The sequence below is a fragment of the Petaurus breviceps genome, unplaced genomic scaffold, assembly GCF_028583685.1.
Source record: "Petaurus breviceps papuanus isolate PSGF00001 unplaced genomic scaffold, PetGlider_PUasm1.0 490, whole genome shotgun sequence".
NCBI classification, from domain to species: domain Eukaryota; kingdom Metazoa; phylum Chordata; class Mammalia; order Diprotodontia; family Petauridae; genus Petaurus; species Petaurus breviceps.
Genome location: NW_027186352.1, coordinates 13,976,781 through 13,997,009, shown reverse-complemented (window position 1 = coordinate 13,997,009; position 20,229 = coordinate 13,976,781). Strand labels below are relative to the sequence as shown.

The following is a 20,229-nucleotide window of genomic DNA, read 5'->3' as shown; positions in this document are numbered from 1 at the left end:
AGGTTTATAAGGACAATGTTTTATAAATTGCTGAGTAATATAGAAAGTCAACATGATTATTATTTTTAAAAATCAATGTGCAGTTGGATGGTGAAGCCCAAGAGAGGATCTTTCAGTATGTGTAGCCAACAACGATAACAATCTAATAGCTCCTTAAGGTTGGCAAAACACTTCCTATCTATATATTTTCTCATTTGACCAGATGTTAGACAGATGCTGCAAATGGACAATGAGCCACGCCCAAGACGGAGGAAGAGGAGGAAGAGAGAAGGCAGGTTGCCTGTGGGAAACTGCACAGTGATTTTAATAACACCAGTCTCCTCCTTGGGACAAGGGTCCATTTTTTAAAAAGCAATATTCTTCAAGTGAGGCACATAGTAGGTGCTGAATTAATGCTTGTTCTTTGAAAAAAAAAAAAAGGTTTCCCCACACACACATAAACACTTATGCTTCTCTTTTGCCAGAAAATAAAAACTGCATAACAATAGGTGTCTCCCTTTTTTGCCTTAACTTTTGGAAAGCTTCAAGAACCCAACATCAGTTGGTCTATGATAGGAGCATGGGTTCAGTTCCCTGTTTCCTTTCAATGGCATCTCTTCAGTTTTATCTGAAATGGTGGTAAATTTGTGTTTTATGTTCATTGAACAGCAAGCAAAAAAATCTTCAAAGGAAGTAAGGGAGAGAGGAAAGGGAAAAATGACAATATGAAGGAGAGAGGGAGGAAGAGAGAAAATGGGGGGGGAAGGAAAAGGAAAGGGAGGAAAGAGAAGGGAAGGGAAAGGAAGGGAAGAGGGGAGGGAAGGGAAGAGGAAAACTGGAGAGGAGAGGAGAAGAGGAGAGGAAAAGAGGGAAGGGAGATGAGGAGAGGGAGGAGAAAGAAAAGGAGAATAAATATAGCTTAATTTTTTTTTTCCCAGAGATGGAGAGCTGACCACAATGGTCTACCAGTTTGGTTGGATTCCTAGGCACCAAGAGACCATCACACACTTTTCATTTTGTTAAAAAGGATGATCCTTCTAATTTAACTGCGTTAATTTTTTTTTAAGACAGTACCTGATCATCCCTAGGTCTTCTCCATTCAGATCCACCATCTTCAGAACCACCATTTCCTTATCCGTGTTGGCAGAATATCTAGTCAGTTAAAGAGAGTAAATGATCAGCTCAGCCAGTTTCCCTTTTTGAAATGAGTGGCCCAAAATTGTATTTTTCCTGCCTAAAAGGGATGAATATTGTGTGTTGACCATTGTGTTTCTGAAGATCTCACTACACAAGTTGTGATAAAGGGCCATAGTACTGATGTCTGCAAGCAGTAAAGAAACACTATTTCCTGGTGTCCTAGCTACACTTGGTGTAGAAAATTAGGTTTGACTTGAATCTTGAAGGAAGAGAGAATCTCTGAGGAGGGGATGAAGAAAGAGTGCATTGCAGGCATGGGAGGTGGCCTAAGCAGAGATGTAGAGATAGGAGATGGAATATCATGTGGAAGGAAGAGAGAGAAAACCAGTTTGACTGGTTTACAGTGTGTAGAGAGGAGGGAAATGTCCACAGAGGCCATAAAGATGGGATTGCAGCCAGGTTATGCAGAGCTTTAAAAGCCAAACAGAGGAAGCTTCATGTTATCCTAGATGCAATAAAGTGTTTATTATATGGTCCAAGGTTAATTTGTTTATTTTTTCAATCATTCTCGCTTCCACATTTTCCACCTCACCTTTCTCTCTCAGATAGTGGATTCTGCAGGTAAGAATAAGGACTCCGGTTGATCTGGGCACCTTCCACATCTCCTTTATTGACAAAGATTTTGCCCGGTTTCATATTGCTATGTGCCATATCAATGCTCTGAGGATGTAAAGGGGAAGACATTACGTTAGCAACAATGGAAAAATAACCACAGCTAACATTGCCACAGCACTTTGAGGTTTGCAATGACATACTTTGCTCTTAGAACAGAGGAAGGGGAGACAGAGCAGGTCTGCTTGCCTCCATTTTACAGATGGGGAAACTGAGGTCCATAGGGCTTTGAGTAACCTCGCCAAGGTCACACAGCTAATTAGTTGCAGTGCAGGACGTCTCCAACCCAGATCCTCTGATGCTAAAGCAATTCTCTTCCTACTAGACCAAGTACTGTCATCATAATAAACCTGGAAGCCTGGGCCAACAAACGGGAACATCTGCATTTTCTGGAGGAGGACACTGAGGCTCAGGAGATGAAGTGATTTGCCCAGGGTCACAAAGATAAAGCATCGGGGAAGGCACTGGAAGCCTGCCTTACACAACAGCTCAGCGCGCTCACCTCGGGGTGCAGAAGGCACCGAATGGTGCTCAAAAGTGAGGCCTGGCCGTGAGGAGGACCTGCAGGATCAGGGGATTCAGCCTCAGGACATGACTCCTGAGCAAGCCACCATCCTGCTACAGGCCAGCACATGCAGATGGACAAGCACACACACAAGCGTGCACACACAGACACACACACAAGCACACACACACACAAGCACGCACGCGCACACACACAGACATACACACACATACACATGCTCTGTGTTTTCCAATAAGAACTGGGCTCCTTAAGGGTGACAACAGACCTGCTTGGTTTTACTTTTATCTCTGGTGTTTAGCACAATGTCTAGCACAGTGGTGGAGAAGCCACCACGTGCAGCCTTAAGGTTCCAGGTTCCCCACCCCTGCTAGCATACATTAAGCTTTTATTTCAAGTTCACTCTGTCTCTCCCTATATATCCCTGTCTCTTTATCTTTCTCCATCTATCCATCACCTTTCTTTCTATCTGCTCATCCATCTACCTATCCATCCTCCTTCCATTTACCTTTTCAGTTATCCACCAATCTACCTATATATCCTTCCATCTCTTTACCCATCTTTCCATCTACCTCTGAAAGATCATGTGGCTTTATTGAGTTCCTTCAGCAATTAATAAGATGTCATTATGTCATCAAAATGGAGCCCTCGGAGGTAAGAAGTTAAAATACAATGAAGATTTCAAAGACTATTTTTGTAATTACCCAACCACCATATTTTATGGTAAGGAAACCCTAAGGCAAAGAAGCTTGCTGGCACAGTGAAGTGCTGGGTCTGGTCAGGAAGACTTGAGTTCAAATCCAGCCTCAGACACTAGCTATGTGACCTTGGGTAAATCACTTAACTTCCATTTTCCTCATTTTCCTCCACTGTAAAATGGGGATAATAACAGTATCTGCCTCCCGGGCTGTTGTGAAGATTCAATGAGGTAACAAGGATAAAGTCCTAGAAGCCACTGTGTAAATACTAGCTATTGTCCCCATCATTATCCTCACTATAAAGGCGCCCCAGGAGCCATCTCATCCAAACTGCATCCCAGCAGATTCACTGTACAATATCCCCAGGTGATCGTCCAGTTTTTGGAGAAAGGTGGTGAAGAACTGGGAATGGAAGCACAGAGCCATGGCCGATGAGGCTGGGCTTCCGGAGCCTGGAGAGGAAGATAACCACTGTGCCTGAGGACCCACGGGGCTGTCCTGGGGAAGAGTAATTAACTGAGCTTGTTCTAAATGGACTCCAGGGCCGGAGCTATGGGCAAAGAGCAGAAGGTACACCAAGGCAGATTTGACATGAGTTAGTTTCCTGACAGAGAGGGATGTGGCATGGGCTGTGACTTCATTGGTTTCAGGAGCTGCCAGTATAGGTCAGAACTGCAATGTCTTGTCTTAGAATTGCCTAGAGCAGCGAGTGGATGAGTGAATGGTCCAAGGGTCACATGGCCAGTAGGTATCAGACTCAGGATTTGAATCCAGATCTCCCTGGTTTCAAGGCCAGCTTTCTATCCAATATACTAACTCTCCTCTCAGTGACAATTGGAGTCATTCACAAATGGCTCAGTTGGCAGCGAGTTCCCCGACATTGGAAGTCTTCAAGCAGAAGCTGAAGGTCCCCTTGTCAGGGCTGTTAGAGAAGGGATCTCTGGATTAGAAATGCAGAAGGGGTAGCTCTGATAGTGTGTTGCATGGAGTGCTGGATGACTAAGTAAAAGAAGCCATTCTTTGCTTCGTTTCTTACCTGGCCTTAATCACTGAATGGGTGTTGCCTCGGTCAAACTGACACCTGTTAAAGATCTTAGCTTAAAAAGGCCAAAGTCCTCCACTGCATCCTGGGCCATCTCCAGTCATCCTGATCTAGATCTGGCCACTGGACCCAGATGGCTCCAGAGGAGACTTTGCACAGCACTGCCTTGCTTAAATCCAATTCAGTCCCATGTCATGGCATCACCTCCCTGATGTCATGGGCCTGTTCCAGAACAAGGACAAACCACAATAATAGCTGGACTTGTGGTCATGTCCCAGTCCTAGACTCAGGTCCTACCACTAACACTAGCTGTGTGACCTCAGGTAAGTCACACTCCCATACTCAGTTTGTTCATCTGAAAATGAGAGGGTTTGGAACAGACGGCCTCCAACGTCTCTTCATCCAGGATCTCACGCTCTGGTGATTCCTCTGAGGTCTCTTGCAATTCTAAGAACCTGGGGGCTCCTCACTAACCCTGTCTTTCCCCACAGAAGTGCACCTAGCCTTGGTTTTCAGAAGCTGCATGGAGGATAGGAAGTGAGGAAAGGACTGCCGGCCACAGACTAGCTGCCATCACCCAGGACTGAGGAGGGAAGCCTTCTCAGCTAGTTCAGGCCCACCATGTTCCAGGGTCCTCAGCTGACTTGCCATCCTCTGGGCCCCTATGCCCCCTCAGCTCCCTTCCATGGGTTACCTTTCCCCATTGAAATATAAGCTCATTGAAGGCAGGGACAGATTCTTTCTACTTGTATCTGTATTCCCAGCAAGTACAATGTTTAGCACCTGGTTGTTGTTGAGTTGTGTCCAACTCTTCATGGACCATAGCATGCCAGGATGCCCATGGGGTTTTCTTGGCAGAGATATTGAAGTAGATTGCCATTTCCTTCTACAGGAGATCAAGGCTAACAGGGATAAGTGACTTGCCTAGGGTCACACAGCTAGTAAGTTTCTGAGGACAGACTTGAACTCAGGTCTTCCTGACTCTAGGCCCAATGCTCTATCCACTGAGCTATCTAGCTTTAGTGGGCACTAAGAAAATGCTTGTAGATTCCTGCCCTTTGGACTTGGCCTATGCTTATCTGTTTATGAGGCAAGTAACCGCCTCATAATTCATATCTGTAACCTAATAGCCAAAGCCTCCAAGTCTAGCTCAGGTCTAGAGTAAGTCATCCCCTCTCTCACTACAGCCTACCTTCAGCCCAACACTGCAAACACAAACAGGAGGGGCAGAGAAGTCAAAGTCAGAGGACCTGGGTTCTAATCATGCTTTGTCACTAATTAGATGTGTACCCTGGCCAGGGCACTCTCTGGGTTTCAGGTCCCTTATCTAGAAAATGAGGAAGCTGGCCTAGGCAATCTCTCAGCCTTCCTATCCCCTCCCCCCCTTCAGGGATGGGTCGGTGATTTCATTAGTGTGGGGAACTTCCAATATGGAGACATCTCTCCACCTATACAGATCAGCAGCTGTCTTCTGCCTACAGTCTAGGAAGAAGAAGGCAATGGGGGAAAGGTCAGAAAAGGGGAGCCAGGGCAGGGCTGACTCTGGTAGCCTTTCACCTACCTTCATGATGCCATCCACAATGAACTCAAAGGTCCTTTGGCTAAATCCTATGCTGGAGAGCACAAAGAGGGTGTACTGGAAATAGCCGGCGGGCCCTGAGTGTGTGTGCGTGCCACTCAGAACCACGTTCTCCTGGGTATACAGGTCACCATATTTACTCTGCAGTCTGCTCAGCACCTTCAAGGGCAACAGATCACAAATGAACAGCTGTGGGGCCCCCAAACTTAGCATCCTGAAGAGAGCCTCCTTTCCCTCTGCTGGGCCCAAACCCCCCAGCTCTGCCGGATGCTCTGCTGTCTGGCACTCAGCCTGTACACAAGGGAACAAAGTTCCTGAACTCACTGAGCCTAGAGGTGCAGGACCCAACAATCCTTATGTGAGCCTGGGAGCCAGAGAGGATCACTGTTCATTTTCCAAATGAGGAGATTCTGGCACAAGACAATTAAATGGCCCAAGGTCACTGGGGCCAGGGGGGAGCCCAGGTCTCTGGATTCCCAAACCAAGGCTCTCCACTGCACCACTGTACCTTTCTGTGGTCATACTTTTCATCAGTCAACCAGACAATCCAATTTAATGAAGTCCCCTAGGGCATTTATACTCAGAAAGACTTAAAAACAACAAACCAGGCCCAAGCATGAGAGGTCTAGCTACATGAGGCACATTAGCCAAGATGGGGTGGAGGAGTCAGGACCAATGAGCTACCAGCCCCACTGAGAGGGTCCCAAATGGGTTGGAGGTTGGAAGAGGTCCCCACTGCAGCTGCCCAGGCTGTACCCCATGACGCAGAAGCAACTGGGGGCAGCCACAGACCTATCCTCCTACATTGAAAAGACAGCAGAGACCTGGGCCTGGAGAGAAGTCATGGTCCTGTCTCAGGGGACTTAGGAGCTAGTCAGGAATGCTCAAAACTAAAGAACCCAGAAGTTATGATGGCAGAAATACCTGCCAACCCTGAGGTCACATACTCAATTGAATGCCCCACCCCCTAGAATATATTGTATGTCAGGATCATTTCTTATTTGTCTCCTAGCCCCAGCACTGTATACGTAAGACTGCAGACTTAGAACCAGAAGAACTTAAGAGGTCATGAAGTCCAATCTTTTCTTTTTACAGAAGGAGAAACTGAGGCTCATAAAGGTTAAGTGACCTCCAGGGTTACACAGTCAGTAAGTGTCTGAGACAGTGTTCAGACTCAAGTCTTCCCAACTCAACCACCAGAGCCCTAACCATTACCATATACTATTTCACATAATAAATGCTTTAAAAAATATTTGTTGAATTGAATTAAAGTAGAGCTGGATTTGGAGTCTGAGGCTCTGGGTTTAAATCCCATTTCACCATTTGCTTATCCTTCAGAAAATCAATTCACTATTCTTGGCCTCAGCTATAAAATGAGAGGGTTAGATTGGAGAGTCTCAGAGGTCCCTTCCAGCCCAGAAACTACAATGCCTTATGAGTATTCTGGCCTGAATTAGCTGAAAGGTCTTTGGAAACCTTCAGAGCTTACGTTAGTCAGCTTTATTATTTTTATATTATTAGTATTATCAAGATTAGCTTGGAAGGAAAGAAAGAGAAAGGACTTTACCAGGCTTGAGGAGATGAAGTAACTTACACCAAAGTCACTCCATAAATGTCAGAGAGGGTTTGAACCCGATTCTCTGACTCCAGAACCAATGTACATTCAGTCAATCAACAAGCACTTATTAAACACCTGCTGTGGCCAGGTCCTGTGTTGGGCTCCAAGGATAAAGTCCAAAGTGAGGCATGCCTTGCCTTATGGAGGTGAGACAGTTCTGTTGGTTAATGATGGAACCCAATTTTTCTCAAAGGATTTTAAACCATATAAGGCCTGGAGAAGAAAGTGGTGCCAAATGCATACCTTTTTGACTCTTTGGAGTCAAGCATTACAGATGGACGGATGATCGGATGGACGGGTGGATGTAAAAACAACAAAAACATAACAAAAAGGCCAAAAACACTGCATGGAAACGTTTTCATAAGCTGTAGCTTCTGGAATAAAGGTGACTTGTAAGCAAAAGTGAGTGGGTCTTGGGTAATAAGAAATTTTGGGAAAAGTAGCTGGAGAAACTAAAAACCCATTAAAACTGGGAATTCACCAGTCCCCGAAAAGAGGGCTCCAGAGACGCCAATCCAGGGTCTATGAGATAAGGGAGCAAAACAGCCAGGGATTCTTTTCCATTTCTTTGGTTTTCCGTTTCAGTACTTTCAGCTATTGAAATTTTTCCTGTTGGCTCCAAAACTGGCATCATGCATGAGGAACACTTTCTTTACGGTAATGCAGTTCAACAGCTTGAGGCAGACTCTTTGCCAAGAGTCCTGAAGTTGAGAAATTCTGTATAAGGATGATTATATAACTAATGAACAGTTTGTGCCTTGGGAGCCAGAATGAGGAAAGATTCCTTGTGAGCCCAGGACTTTCTGAGTAAGGAAAACATTGCTTGCCCTAATGGTCCAGGTTGAGTGCGAACCTATCAGAATGAAAGGACTCAGAGTCCCAACACTAGCCTTGAAAAGAAAAGAGCTGCCTCCAAGGTCATAGATGAGCTGTCCGGCCTGGAAGAAGTCTCCCTTTTCTTCTCTTGAAAAGAAAGGATGGCATCGCCATCTTCTCTTTACCTAGACACAAGAAGCTCTTCACTGTGTGACTCCAACCAGCCTTTCCAGACATCTCACAAGCCTCAGTATTCCTGTCAAATTACCTGCTCCCTGTTCCGGCTCCAACTCTTTGCTTTTGTCCTGGCTGCTATCCCTCGGGCCTGAAATATTCTCTCTTCCAGTCCCCCTTCCTAGAATCCTTAGCTTCTCCCAAGGCTCCACCAGGGTGTGTACAAGATGACTGAAGACAGGACAACCTCCTTAAGGGTCAGCTTCTCTGTAACAACCCCAGTATGAGGCATGCATGGGGTGAGGGGAGGGTGGGGGGAGGAAGGGAGGGGGTCCTGCCCACTGTATAAATTTTTACTCCATATTGGTGGAGCTAATTCCCTCTTCCTCACATGCATGCAAAAGGCTTTGTTGCACTTTGCTTGCACTACATGCAAAAGACTTTGTTCTTCATCTCCTGTACCAAGTAGCAGATTTAGCCTTTTTCAAATACTCATTCATCCACTCAGTTATCAGTCAGTCCTTCCCACTGACCACAGAGGAGGGAAAACTCCTGCCAAGGGACATTGTTGGCCAAATCTATAAATATATTCCCCAAATGCTCCAAGTGGAGGATGCAAATCATCTTTGTAAGACTGGAAAGCATAGGATGATGGTGCTGCATGCCCCTTCAAAGCCATCCAAGACAGTGCCATCATTTTACACTGCAGGAAACTGAGACCAAGAGAGATGAAGGAACTTGGCCCATGGTCACACTGGGACAGAATAGAAACTAGGTCCCATTCCTCATTTTAGATTTTCTTTACCAACTTAACTATGATTAACAAACACAAGCCTTTCAAGTCTCTCTCCATTCCTCTGCCTCTGCCCCACAGGCCCCCTTACCAGAGGCAGCCAAAGACAAAAACTCCTTCCGGTCCTGCTTCTTAGCCTTACTGGCAGTGCCACACTGGGAGGGTCACTTAACCTCTCAGTTCTCCTGAGCACTTCTCTAAGACGATGGGATACAGAGGAGACAACTCCCTGCAATGGAAAGGGTCGTTTCCTTATAAGGAATGACTTTCCCACAAAATCACTGGTCAATTGCTGACAAGGGGGTGCAGATGACTGACATTCTTGGAATTCTCCAGAACTGGAGGAATCCCCCACCTTGGAAGGCGCTAAGCTCCTTGCCGCTCCTAAACACGACATTCCGCCATCTCCTGAATACAGCATTCTCTCATGCCTAGCATCCTCTTCCTTCCCATCTCTGCCTCCTGCTTCCCTAACTTCCTTCTGGTCCCAGCTGACACCTCACCTTCCGCAAGAAGCCCTTCTTGATTTCGTAGTCATCCCTGTGTCCTTCCTTTGTTGATGAACTCTGGATGATTCATTCTTTTTATATCCAGGGCAGTGCCTGTTTCTTTTTGGTTTTGTATCCCACACACCAAGAATAGTGCCTGTCCCACAGTAAGTGCTTAATACTTGCTTACTGATTGGGTGATATGAAACATGTGTATACTTAGAGTTGTATAAGTGGCTCTCCCATTCAAACATAAACTTGAAAGCAAAGATTTTCACTTTCGTCTTCATATTCCCAGAGCTGAGAACCTTGTTTGGTGTGTTGGAGACACCTAAAAATGCTTATTAACTGATTGATTGGTTCAGTGTTTCGAAGCACTCACAACGTGTCTGTGGTAGGATCAGTGCCTACCAGGGCCCTCATGAGGAGATTAGATTAGTTTCTTTGTTTGGAAGCTATTCCTGAGATTTGCTTGGTCTAGGGCAGGGGTGTGGAACTCAAATAGAAAACTGAAAGAGGCATTAACCCTACATAAAAATCCCTACTGCTGCATATTGTCTTAGAAAGCCACATATTAACATTATCTATGTTCCATCGTATTGTAAATTATTATTTAGTATTATATTCTATTTTTATTTATTTTGTTAAATATTTCCCAATTACATCTTCAGGCTTCATTTCATTATGGGCCACATGGTAGGTAACTTTGTTTGTCCCCTGGTCTAGAGGAACAAAGATCAAGCCACTGGGACAGTTTCCCCGTTTCTTGAAAGCACAGAAGAGGCTAGTCCTTAAGAACTCAGAACCCCTCAGCTTTGGTGGGTGTCACATGGTCATGCTTGTCACATAAACAGCAGAGAGGCTTCCACATGAAGATGCAGGTGCCACAACCCCCTGGACCAATGCTGTACCCTCACGGAGTATCCTTTCCTTGCTACAGCTAAGCAGACCTCTTTGGTTACCTACTAGACAGTCTATGCTTGTCTCAAGTCTCATGGAATGTGGTTCCCAAGAAATGCCCACTCATACTTGAACCTAGTCTAGCTTCAGTTTGACAGGAAAACTTATGGATAAATAATGTGTTCATTTTCCTTCTCCTTCAGTGGGGATATTTTCTTACCTCGAGTCTGACTCTCTGGGACACCATGCCAATGTCAATGCTGACAAACACCACTCGCTTTGAGGCACCTGGTTCAGCCAGGACAAAAGCCCTACTGTAGAGTCGGGTGAGAATCCCACTAGCTGTCTGGCCCGACTTGGCATAGCCCATCTGGGGGGGAAGAGAAGCAAGTTATCCACACTTGGGAGACCCAAAGAGTCAAATAATCCAGATTTGGGTGGGAACCCAGAGACCACCTGAACATGGATCCCCTATCTCCATCAAAAGCTAAGCTGGTCCCGCTTGGAGACACTGAAATGAGAAATTCACTGACTCCAGAGGTGACTGTTCTGCCTTTTAGAGACAGCTCTAGTTAGAAAATTTTTCTTTAGGTTAAATATCTACATCTCATCTCCCACTCATCATTCCTGGTTCTGCCTTCCAAGGCCAAGTAGAACCATTCTGGTCCTTTCCTATGGCAGCTCTTCAAATATTTAGGAACATGTAGCTGGAAGAGACGTTAGAGGCCATTGGGTCCAACCTCCTCATTTTACAGATGCAGAAACTGAGGCACAGAAATGATCACATGACTTTCATGGGATCACATGGCTGGTGAGACTCTAAAGCAAGATCTGAACCCAGGTCTCTCCAACCCCAAGCCCAGCACTCTATCCCATACTCTACGCTGCCTCATGTTGTCCCACACATCTTCTCTTCTCTGGATCAAACATCACCTGTTCCTTCATAACGATCCATGCGAGGGACCATCCACACTGATTGTGCCCCCACATAAATCCACCCAGGAGAGAGCAAGGTCAGCTGTCTAACCCCACTCTCCAAATACGTCAGGTCACCTGGACACGCCTTTTCACCCCTGACCAATGGTGCTCTCTCAGACTCCGTATTCCCAGGTCCTGTACAGCACAGGCTGCAACCAGCAACCTCTGCAGTGTATAGAGTAGAGTGTAAGCAGGGAGAGAAGGCTGCTGAAGAACCTAGTCACATCCCAGAGGCAGTGTGGTGCAATAGACAGACCACTGAGCTTAGAGTCAAGAACTGGCTCTGAATCTCATCCCAGACACTTCTAGCTATGTGACCTTGCACAAAGCACTCAACCTCTCTGAGCCTCAGACAGACCAGCTTGGTTGGGCTGTGCAGTCTCTGGGCTCCCATCCAAATCTGGATTCTTGGATTCTTTGGGTCTCTCAAAAGAGGCTTCTTCCTCTGTAAAAGGGGAATATTTAAAGCCCTCGCTTCACAGGGCTCTTGTGAGGACCAGATGAGATCATGTCTATAGAGTGCTAATGAAACGCCAACTATGGTTTCTTATTGTTATTACTGCCAGTCTTGTGGGGAAATAAGTTCCTTCAAACCCCTCTCAAGCACCATCTTTGATATGAGGCTTTTCCTGTTTCCTCCCTTCAGGGTCTCTCCACCCTCGTCATCTTGTATCTATCTCATATGTGCATGTGCCCCCACTGGATAGAAGGAAAACTCCAAAGGTCAGGGACTATTCATCTTGGTCTTTCTATCTCTGGCTCCTGGAAGTAGCAGGACCTGGACACAGGAGGTTCTCACCAGATGCTTGTTGATTGTTTGACGTCCTGTGTCCATTTAGATGTGATGGTGGATGCTGGGTTGACTTTTCAAGGAAATCATGGGTGGATAAAAGATTAAGATTCTCCCACCTTTACACTAACAACTAGATCTATTCCTATGCAGAATAGGCTGTCTCTGGAAATAGTGGTATCCCCATCGCCAGAGGTCTCAAGCAAAATCTGGATGACCAGCTTCTGGGGATGTGCTAGGAAGGACTCTAGACAGCTAGGTAGTACAATGGAGAGAGCACTGGACCAAGAGCCAGTGAGACTGGTGCTCCAATCCTTACTAACTCTGTGACCCTGGGCAAGTCACATGGCTTCTCTGCTCCTCAGCATCCTCAACTGTAAAATGGGAATGATAATAGCACCTACTTCTTAGGATTGTTGCAAGGATCAGATGAGATACATAAAGAACTTCGAAAACTTTGAAATCCTACATAAATGCTAGCTGTTATTATTATTACTGTTGTTATTTATTATTACTCAGGACCAGATTGAATTCAATGGCCACTGAGGTCTGTTCCAACTTGAGAACTGTGGGATTAATCTGTCCACTGTGATAGATATCAGAGAGATAAAAGACAAGGGTAGTTCTATGTGCTGGTGTAGAATGAAATCTAACACAGTTACAAGCTTTGCTAGAGGTGACCCTGAGCCCTCTACAGAAAGTTCTAATACAACACCCGCAGGCACTACTTGGCTAAAAATTTGGGCCCAGTGATAGACTATGTCTACCTCTCAAAGACTAGCCCATCCAAATTTGGAGAAGTATCACTCAGTTTGCCAGACAATAATGAATTTTTTCAGCCCCAGTGGTGCCCCCTCTCTGTGGATAGAGAGAATAACCCAACCAACAAAATCAGATCCTGAGTCATTGCATTGAGTCTGCAAGCAGCCCGGAGCATTCCTACCAAGGGGATGTCTGACACTTGTCCTGTGCAGTCAGCTCGCCCAACACCAATATGGTAGCCACTGAAGTTCTGGAATGGAGGAGTGGTGGCTGCTGAAGGACCATGGGTGACTGGAGGCTGGTAGGTGGGTGGAGGACCTTGGGTTGTTGAAGAACCTTGGGTGGCTGTAGGGCCCTGGGTGGCAAGAGAACCGGGGCCTGTTGAGTATAAATATAAAGCAAGACATTGCAGGGAACATGCTATAGTGAACATCAAGCAAATATTTAAGCCCTCTCCATGGTTGGCTTATGGGTTTAAGACACACAAGTTATGATTTTACACAATCTCTACATCAAAGTCAGTCAGGTGGGTGAGAATGACAAGCATCCAAGTGACAATGCAATCTTTCCCTAATGCAGGGATTTCCTGGATGGGAAATTTTCTTGGATTATTTCAGAAGGGTAACAGAAGGGTACCATGGAGTCAGGCAGACTGGGTTCAGATTCTGGCTCAACCACTTACTGTCTCTGTGACCTGGGGGTAGTCACTGGATCCATCCTTCCATTCCATCAAAGTAAATCAATTTCCACTTTCCCAGAAAACAATTTGCCAAGTCCCACCCCATCTCATTCTCTCTATCAAGCATGGCCCCTCCACAAACCCATTTTTAAGACCTTAAGAGCAGCTGCAAACCACCTTCTGTAGGATGCTCTCCCTCCCTCCCTGGGGAAAAACAGTTCATGTTCCCGGAGCATCCTGAGCTTTCCACACAGCAGGTGATAAAGTGGGTAGAGGGAAGATCTGTGATGCCATTGAGATGAGGAATTCTGAGGAGAGAAACATCCTCCCACCTGCTCAGAGACTTAAAAGGGCCAAGGTCTCCCACTGCATCCTGGACCATCTCCATTTGTCCTAATCTATATCGTGCCACTGGACCCAGATAGCTCTGGAGACTTGGAACAACCCCCCCTCACTTAAATCCAATTCAATAGCAAATCATGGCATCACCTTCCTGAAGTCATGGTTCTCTTCGAGAACGAAGGACAAACAACGACTTGTAAGTAGGAAGCTGCATGGCTCACTTAGTCCATATGAACCAGAGTCAGGACTGGAACCCAAACAGTCTGTCAGCCAATCAACAAGCATTTATTACGTGCTTACAATGAATGACAGACTGTGCTGAGCACTTGGGACACACACATACACACATACACACACACACACACACTCGCACACACACCCTGCCTTCAAGGAAGTCACATTCTACTGTCAATTTTACCTTTGCAATTTCTCTTGGTCATGCCCCCTTCTCTGCTCTGCCTCTGACATGCCCCACATCCTCTCACACCTGAACTATGGCAATAGCTTCTGGGGGTCTCTCTGTGTCCAGTCTCTCCCCTCTCCAGTCCATCCTCCATTCTACCATTAAAGTGATTTTCCTAAAGCACAGGTATAATCATTTCACACACACACACACACACACACACTCTCTCTCTCTCTCAACTCCAATGCCTCCCTGTTACCTCCAGGATCAAATACTAAGTGCTCTGTTTGGCATTCAGATCCTTCATTCATAACCTGGCTCCTTCCAAACTTTCCTTTTTTAAGTTTAATTTTTATTTTATTTTTTAATTACATGTGAACGTTTTTTCTATTTTTGTCCAAAATTTAAATACACAATGAGAAAATAAAAAGAAATATATCATAAACTTAAATATTAAATACAAAACAAGAAAAAAGTCATGTGCATAGCAGAATGCACAAGAGTATTCAAAATATAAAGCAATTAATTTCCATTTCAAGAAAACCTATGCAATAAACACTACAAGTTGTGCTGAGTGGTATCCACCTTCTCTTTGCTTCCTTGAAAGTTTTCTTTTCTCTCTGCTCTGCACTGAACAAAAATTTTTAACATTCTTTCTTTTTAAATTTTGGATTTCAAATTCTCTTTCTCCCTCCACCCCTCCCTGTTCCTTGAGAAAGTAAGAAATTTGATGTAGATTATGTCTGCGCATTCATGGAAAACATTTTCATATTTTCCACGTTGCAATAGAAAACATAGACCAAAGGAAAAAAAAGAATGATAAAAAAAGTTTAAAAGTATGTGTTGATCTGCATTCAGACTCCGGCAGTTCTTTCTCTGAAGGCGGATTGGATTTTTCTTTCTTTTTTTTAAATTTTAATTATTTCATTTTGAACTTAAGAAATAAAACAAGCATTTCCAGAACATAGTAGAATAGGACAGAAAAAAAAAAGATGATTGCTCATGAAATTGTAAAACGATTACGTACAACTTGCTATTCCTTTTAAATACATAATAAAGTCATGCAAATATCCCTCTTTTTTTCTTCCCTCCCCACACTCTAGAGACGGCTACCATTAAACATTATATACACACACATACACATACACATACATACATACATATGTGTGTGTATATATATATACATATAAAGGTAAAATCATTCTATACATACTTCCATTCATCAGTTCTTTCTCTGGATGCAGACAGTGCCTCCCTTCATACGTCCTTTGTAGTTAATTTGGGTGTTTGTCACAGCTAAATTGACTTTGTTGCTCAAAGTTTAAAACAATATAGCTGTTACTATAAACAATGTTCTCTTGGTTCCGCTTATTTCACTCTTCATTATTTCATGCAAATCTGTGCATGTTTTTCTAAGATCACCAAACTCATCATGTCTTATGGCATAGTAGTATTCTATTATGATCACATACCATAACTTGTTCAGCCATTCCATAATTGATGGGCATTCCTGCAATTTGCCGCTTTTTGCCATCACAAAGTGAGCTGCTCTAAGCATTTGATAACATAATTCTAGATTGTTCTCCAAAATGATTGGATCAGTTCACAGCTCCACAACAGTGAATTAGTGTCCCAATTTTTCCATATCCCCTCCAACATTTATCACTATCCTATTCAATCATTTTAGCTAATCTGATAGGTATAAAATAGTACAAAGTTGTTTTAATTTGCATTTCTCTAATTGATAATGATTTTGAGCATTTTTTCACATGACTACAAATTGTTTTAATTTCTTCATTGGTAAACTGCTTATTCATAACCTTTGACCATTTATCAATTGGGGAATGACTTGTAGTCTCATAGATTTGATAAAGTCTTTATGGATTTGATATATGAGACCTTTATCTGAGAAACTATAAATTTTTCCCCAATTTTTTTTTGTTTTCCTTCTGATCTTGGCTACATTTGTTTTATCTGTACAAAAACTTTATAATTGAATATAAGCAAAATTATTGATTTTAAACCTCACTCTGCTCTCTATATCTTATTTATTCATAAACTGTTCACTTATCCATAAATCTGATAGGTAATATGTTCCAAGTTCTTCAAATTTTCTTGTAATCTCTCTCTTTATATCTAGGTCATGTATCCATTTTGATCTTGTTTTGATAAATGGTGTAAAATATTGTTCTATGCCCAATTTCTGCCAGATGCTTTCCAGTTTTCCCAATAATTTTTACAAAACAATGAATCCTTATCCCCAAAACTTAAGTTTTTACATTTGTCAAATACAAGATCACTATATCTATTTGCTGCTGTAAATTGTGTGTCTACTCCATTCTACTAATCTGTGGTTCTATTTCTTAGACAGTACCAGATAGTTTTGATAATTAACTGCCTTATACAGATTAAGATATGGTAAAGCTAAACCTCTTTTATTTACATTTTTATTAGTTCCTTTGATATTTTTGATTTTTTGTTCTTCTGAATGAATTTTGTTATTGTTTTTTCTATTCAGTAAGATTTTTTTTGGTAATTTAATTGGGATGGCATTGAATATATGAATTAGTTTAGGTAAAATTGTCATTTTTATTCCATTAGCCCTGCCTGCCTATGAAAAATTAATATTCCTCCATTTATTTAAAACTGATTTTATTTGCATAAAAAGTCTTTTATAACTTTGGAATTGTCTGAGATCATTGTATTGCTGAGAATAGCTAAGTCATTCACAATTGATCATTTTGCAATATTGCTGTTGCTGTGTACAGTGTTTTACTGATTCTGCTCACTTCACTTTGAATCAGTTCATCTAAGTCTTAACAGGTTTTTCTGAAAGCATCCCATTCATCGTTTCTTATATCACAATAGTATTCCAACACAATCACATACCACAACTTGCTCAGCCATTCCCCCATTGATGGGCTTTCCCTCAATTTCCAATTCTTTTCCACCACAAAAAGAGCTGCTATAAATATGTTTGTACATGTGAGACCTTCTCTTTTTCCTTGATCTCTTCAGGATACAAACCTGCTCGTGGTATTGACCCTTCTTTCCAAACTTCTTTCCCCTTACTCTCCAACATGTATTCTTCCATCCGATGACTCTGGTCTCCTGCCTATTCCATGAACAAGACCCTCCATCTCTCAGCTCCAGGCATTTGCACTAGCTGTCCCCCATGCCTGGCTTTCTCTCCCTCCTCATCTCTATCTCCTGGCTTTCCTGACTTCTTCAGGAAGCTTCTTCATTCTAGGTCTAGGACCTTCCCTCTGTGGCTTGTTCCCTATTCATCCTGTCAATAACTCGTTTGTATATATTTTCTTGCTTGTTGCATCCCCCATTCAGTTGTGAGCTCCTTGAGAAAAGGAACGAGCTTTTACCTTTCTCTGTGTCCTTAGCAATTAATCTAGTGCCTCGCATATCTTGCTGTTGTTGTTCAGTCATTTCAGTCCCATCTGACTCTTTGTGCTCCATGGGGGGAGGCAGGGGAGGTGGTTCTTGGCATTTTCTAACTGTGTGACCCTGGGCAAGTCACTTAACCCTATTTGCCTCAGTTTTCTCATCCGTAAAATAATCTGGAGAAGGAAATCGCTCTAAGATCTCTGCCAAGAAAACCCCAAATAGGTTTGTGAAGAGTTGGACACAACTGGAAAATGACTGAACAGAGAATTTATTGGTTTGGCGTGGGGTAGGGGGGGATGACATGGCTGGACCTCAACTTCAGGAAGATCATTGTAGAGGATGGACTGGAGTGAGGAGAGACTTGAGACACACAGACACCCCCTCCCAGCAGCTTTTGCAATAATCCAGGTGTGAAGTGATGCAGGTCTACACCAGGTGGGGGCAGTGTCCAAGGAGAGAGGGATTGTGCATATATTTGACAACAGATTGGATATGGGGGGTAGCAAGAGGTACCGAGGAGTCAAAGACGATGTCTAGGTTACACACCTGGGTGACTGAGAGGATAGTAGTGCCCTTAATAGTAATAAGAAACTTGGGGAGAAAGGAGGGCTTGGTGGGGAAAAGTTAAGAGAGGAGCTAGCTCCTGGAAAGGAAGCAGGGAAACAAAGACCAGAGTTAGACTCGAAGACAAGTTTTGTATTGCTTTCTGCCCACTGCCAGCTGGGACCCTGGAAAAATCACCTGAAGCCTCAGTTTACTTCTGTGCCAAATGGAGACAGCACTCTTTGCAAGGCTGTTGGGAAGAAATCATTCATAAAGCATTCTACAGAGAGGGGGCATTATGTCAATGTTTCCCTTCCGTTTTATTCAACAAATATTTACTAAGGGTTTGACTGAGGCAAAGAATGTTGGGTTTTGAGTCAAGAAAGACCTGCCTTCACATTCTCTTCTGGTCCACACAAGGTGTGTGACCCTGGGCAAGTCATCTGTCCCTCTCTGAATTTCAGATGGAGATGCTAATACATACAACAGAAGATGGCCAGACATGGTCATAAACCAAGCTCAATGTTCTTCAAGTACTCAACGTCTCTTACCAGCTGACTGAGATTGTCCCTGGGGCAGCTCCAGGCCAAGCTGTCTGTCTACCTCACATGGTTTTGTGAGCAGAGCATTTTGAAAACCTGAAGGTGCTGTAAACATCCAAGTCATTTATTCAAAAAACTTGGGTCATGTGGAAGAAAAGGACAATCTCAGGACCCTTAGAGGCAGAGCATACTGGAATTCTGGCTGCCACATATCATAGCCGAGACAGACCTTGGGCATTTTCTAGGAGAGGCAGTGTCCCCCAAAGTTAGGAGCATCGGACTTAGAGTCAGGAAGACCTGGATTCAAATCTTACCTCTGACACTTGCCAGCTGTGTGAATAGGAAAATCAGTTCACTTCTTTGAGACTGTAAAATGACATCTACCTCACAGACTTCAGGTGAGAGTCTGTATGGCAAACTTAAATGTGCTCTCTAAATATCAGCTATCCCACTGCCCAACCCCCTTATTTTACTGATAAGGAAACTGAGATCTTAAGAGGTGTAGTGACTCACCCAAGGTCACACAAAAGTAAACAGCAGATCTGGGATTGGAAAGCCAAGCCCTCCAATTCCAAAGTCAGATCTCCTGCCGCTCTGCTGCCCACCTAAGCAGTACTTGCCCAGATAATTCCAGGGGGGGGCTCCCACTGGGTTCAGTCCCTTATTCCATGCTCCCAAATCTCCAGGTCTTTCAAGGTCTGATGCTCAGGGACCAGCCAAGAGATCTAGAGAAGTAATGTCACTTGCCTTTATTGTCTTCTGAGGTCCCACTGGTAATGAAGAAGACACTGAGCAGGCCAACTGTGATCGCCGTCATCAGCAAAACGAGGAAAATCAAGAAGATCTCCAGGCTGGAGAAGGTGCGCTTGGCCATTGCTCTCTTCCAGAAAACCGGGATCAAGAAAGGAATGTGGAGGGAAAACAAGAGGAAAGTCAATTACAGCCACAAGTCAAAAGCCACACTCTCCAAGAACTTCCCCCTCCTCTGAAGTGTATGAGATGCCCAATGGGGCCGGCATCTGCAAGTTAGTGGGTTGAGGGGCGGCTAGGTGGCACAGTGAATAGAACACCGCCCTGGAGTCAGGAGGACCTGAGTTCAAGTCCAGCCTCAGACATATCACTTACTGGCCATGTGACCTTGGGCAAGTCACTTAACCCCAATTGCTCTGCCTTCCCTCCTCCAAAATGCAAAAAAAAAAAAAAAAACTTAGCAGATTGAACGGTGCTGTCTATCAGTTAGCCAATCAATCACTAGTCATGTATAGGATCTTACCATGTGTCAGCCATTGTGCTAAGCATTGCAGATGCAAAGAAAGCAAAAACATGGTCCTGCCCTCAAGGAGTTCACATTCTAATGGGGGAGACTGCCCAG

General features: G+C 44.0%; 1 protein-coding gene across 1 annotated transcript in view; it reads right to left on the bottom strand.

Moving 5' to 3' along the window:
- Positions 1-19,731, bottom strand: part of ASAH2 (N-acylsphingosine amidohydrolase 2) — a 66,087-nt gene extending 46,356 nt beyond the window's left edge. The window contains 6 exon segments of the mRNA XM_069101668.1: positions 1,054-1,131; positions 1,709-1,836; positions 5,613-5,789; positions 10,640-10,789; positions 13,131-13,327; positions 19,563-19,731. Coding sequence (XP_068957769.1) covers positions 1,054-1,131; positions 1,709-1,836; positions 5,613-5,789; positions 10,640-10,789; positions 13,131-13,327; positions 19,563-19,731 — 899 coding nt within the window.
- Positions 19,732-20,229: the final 498 nt, after the last annotated feature.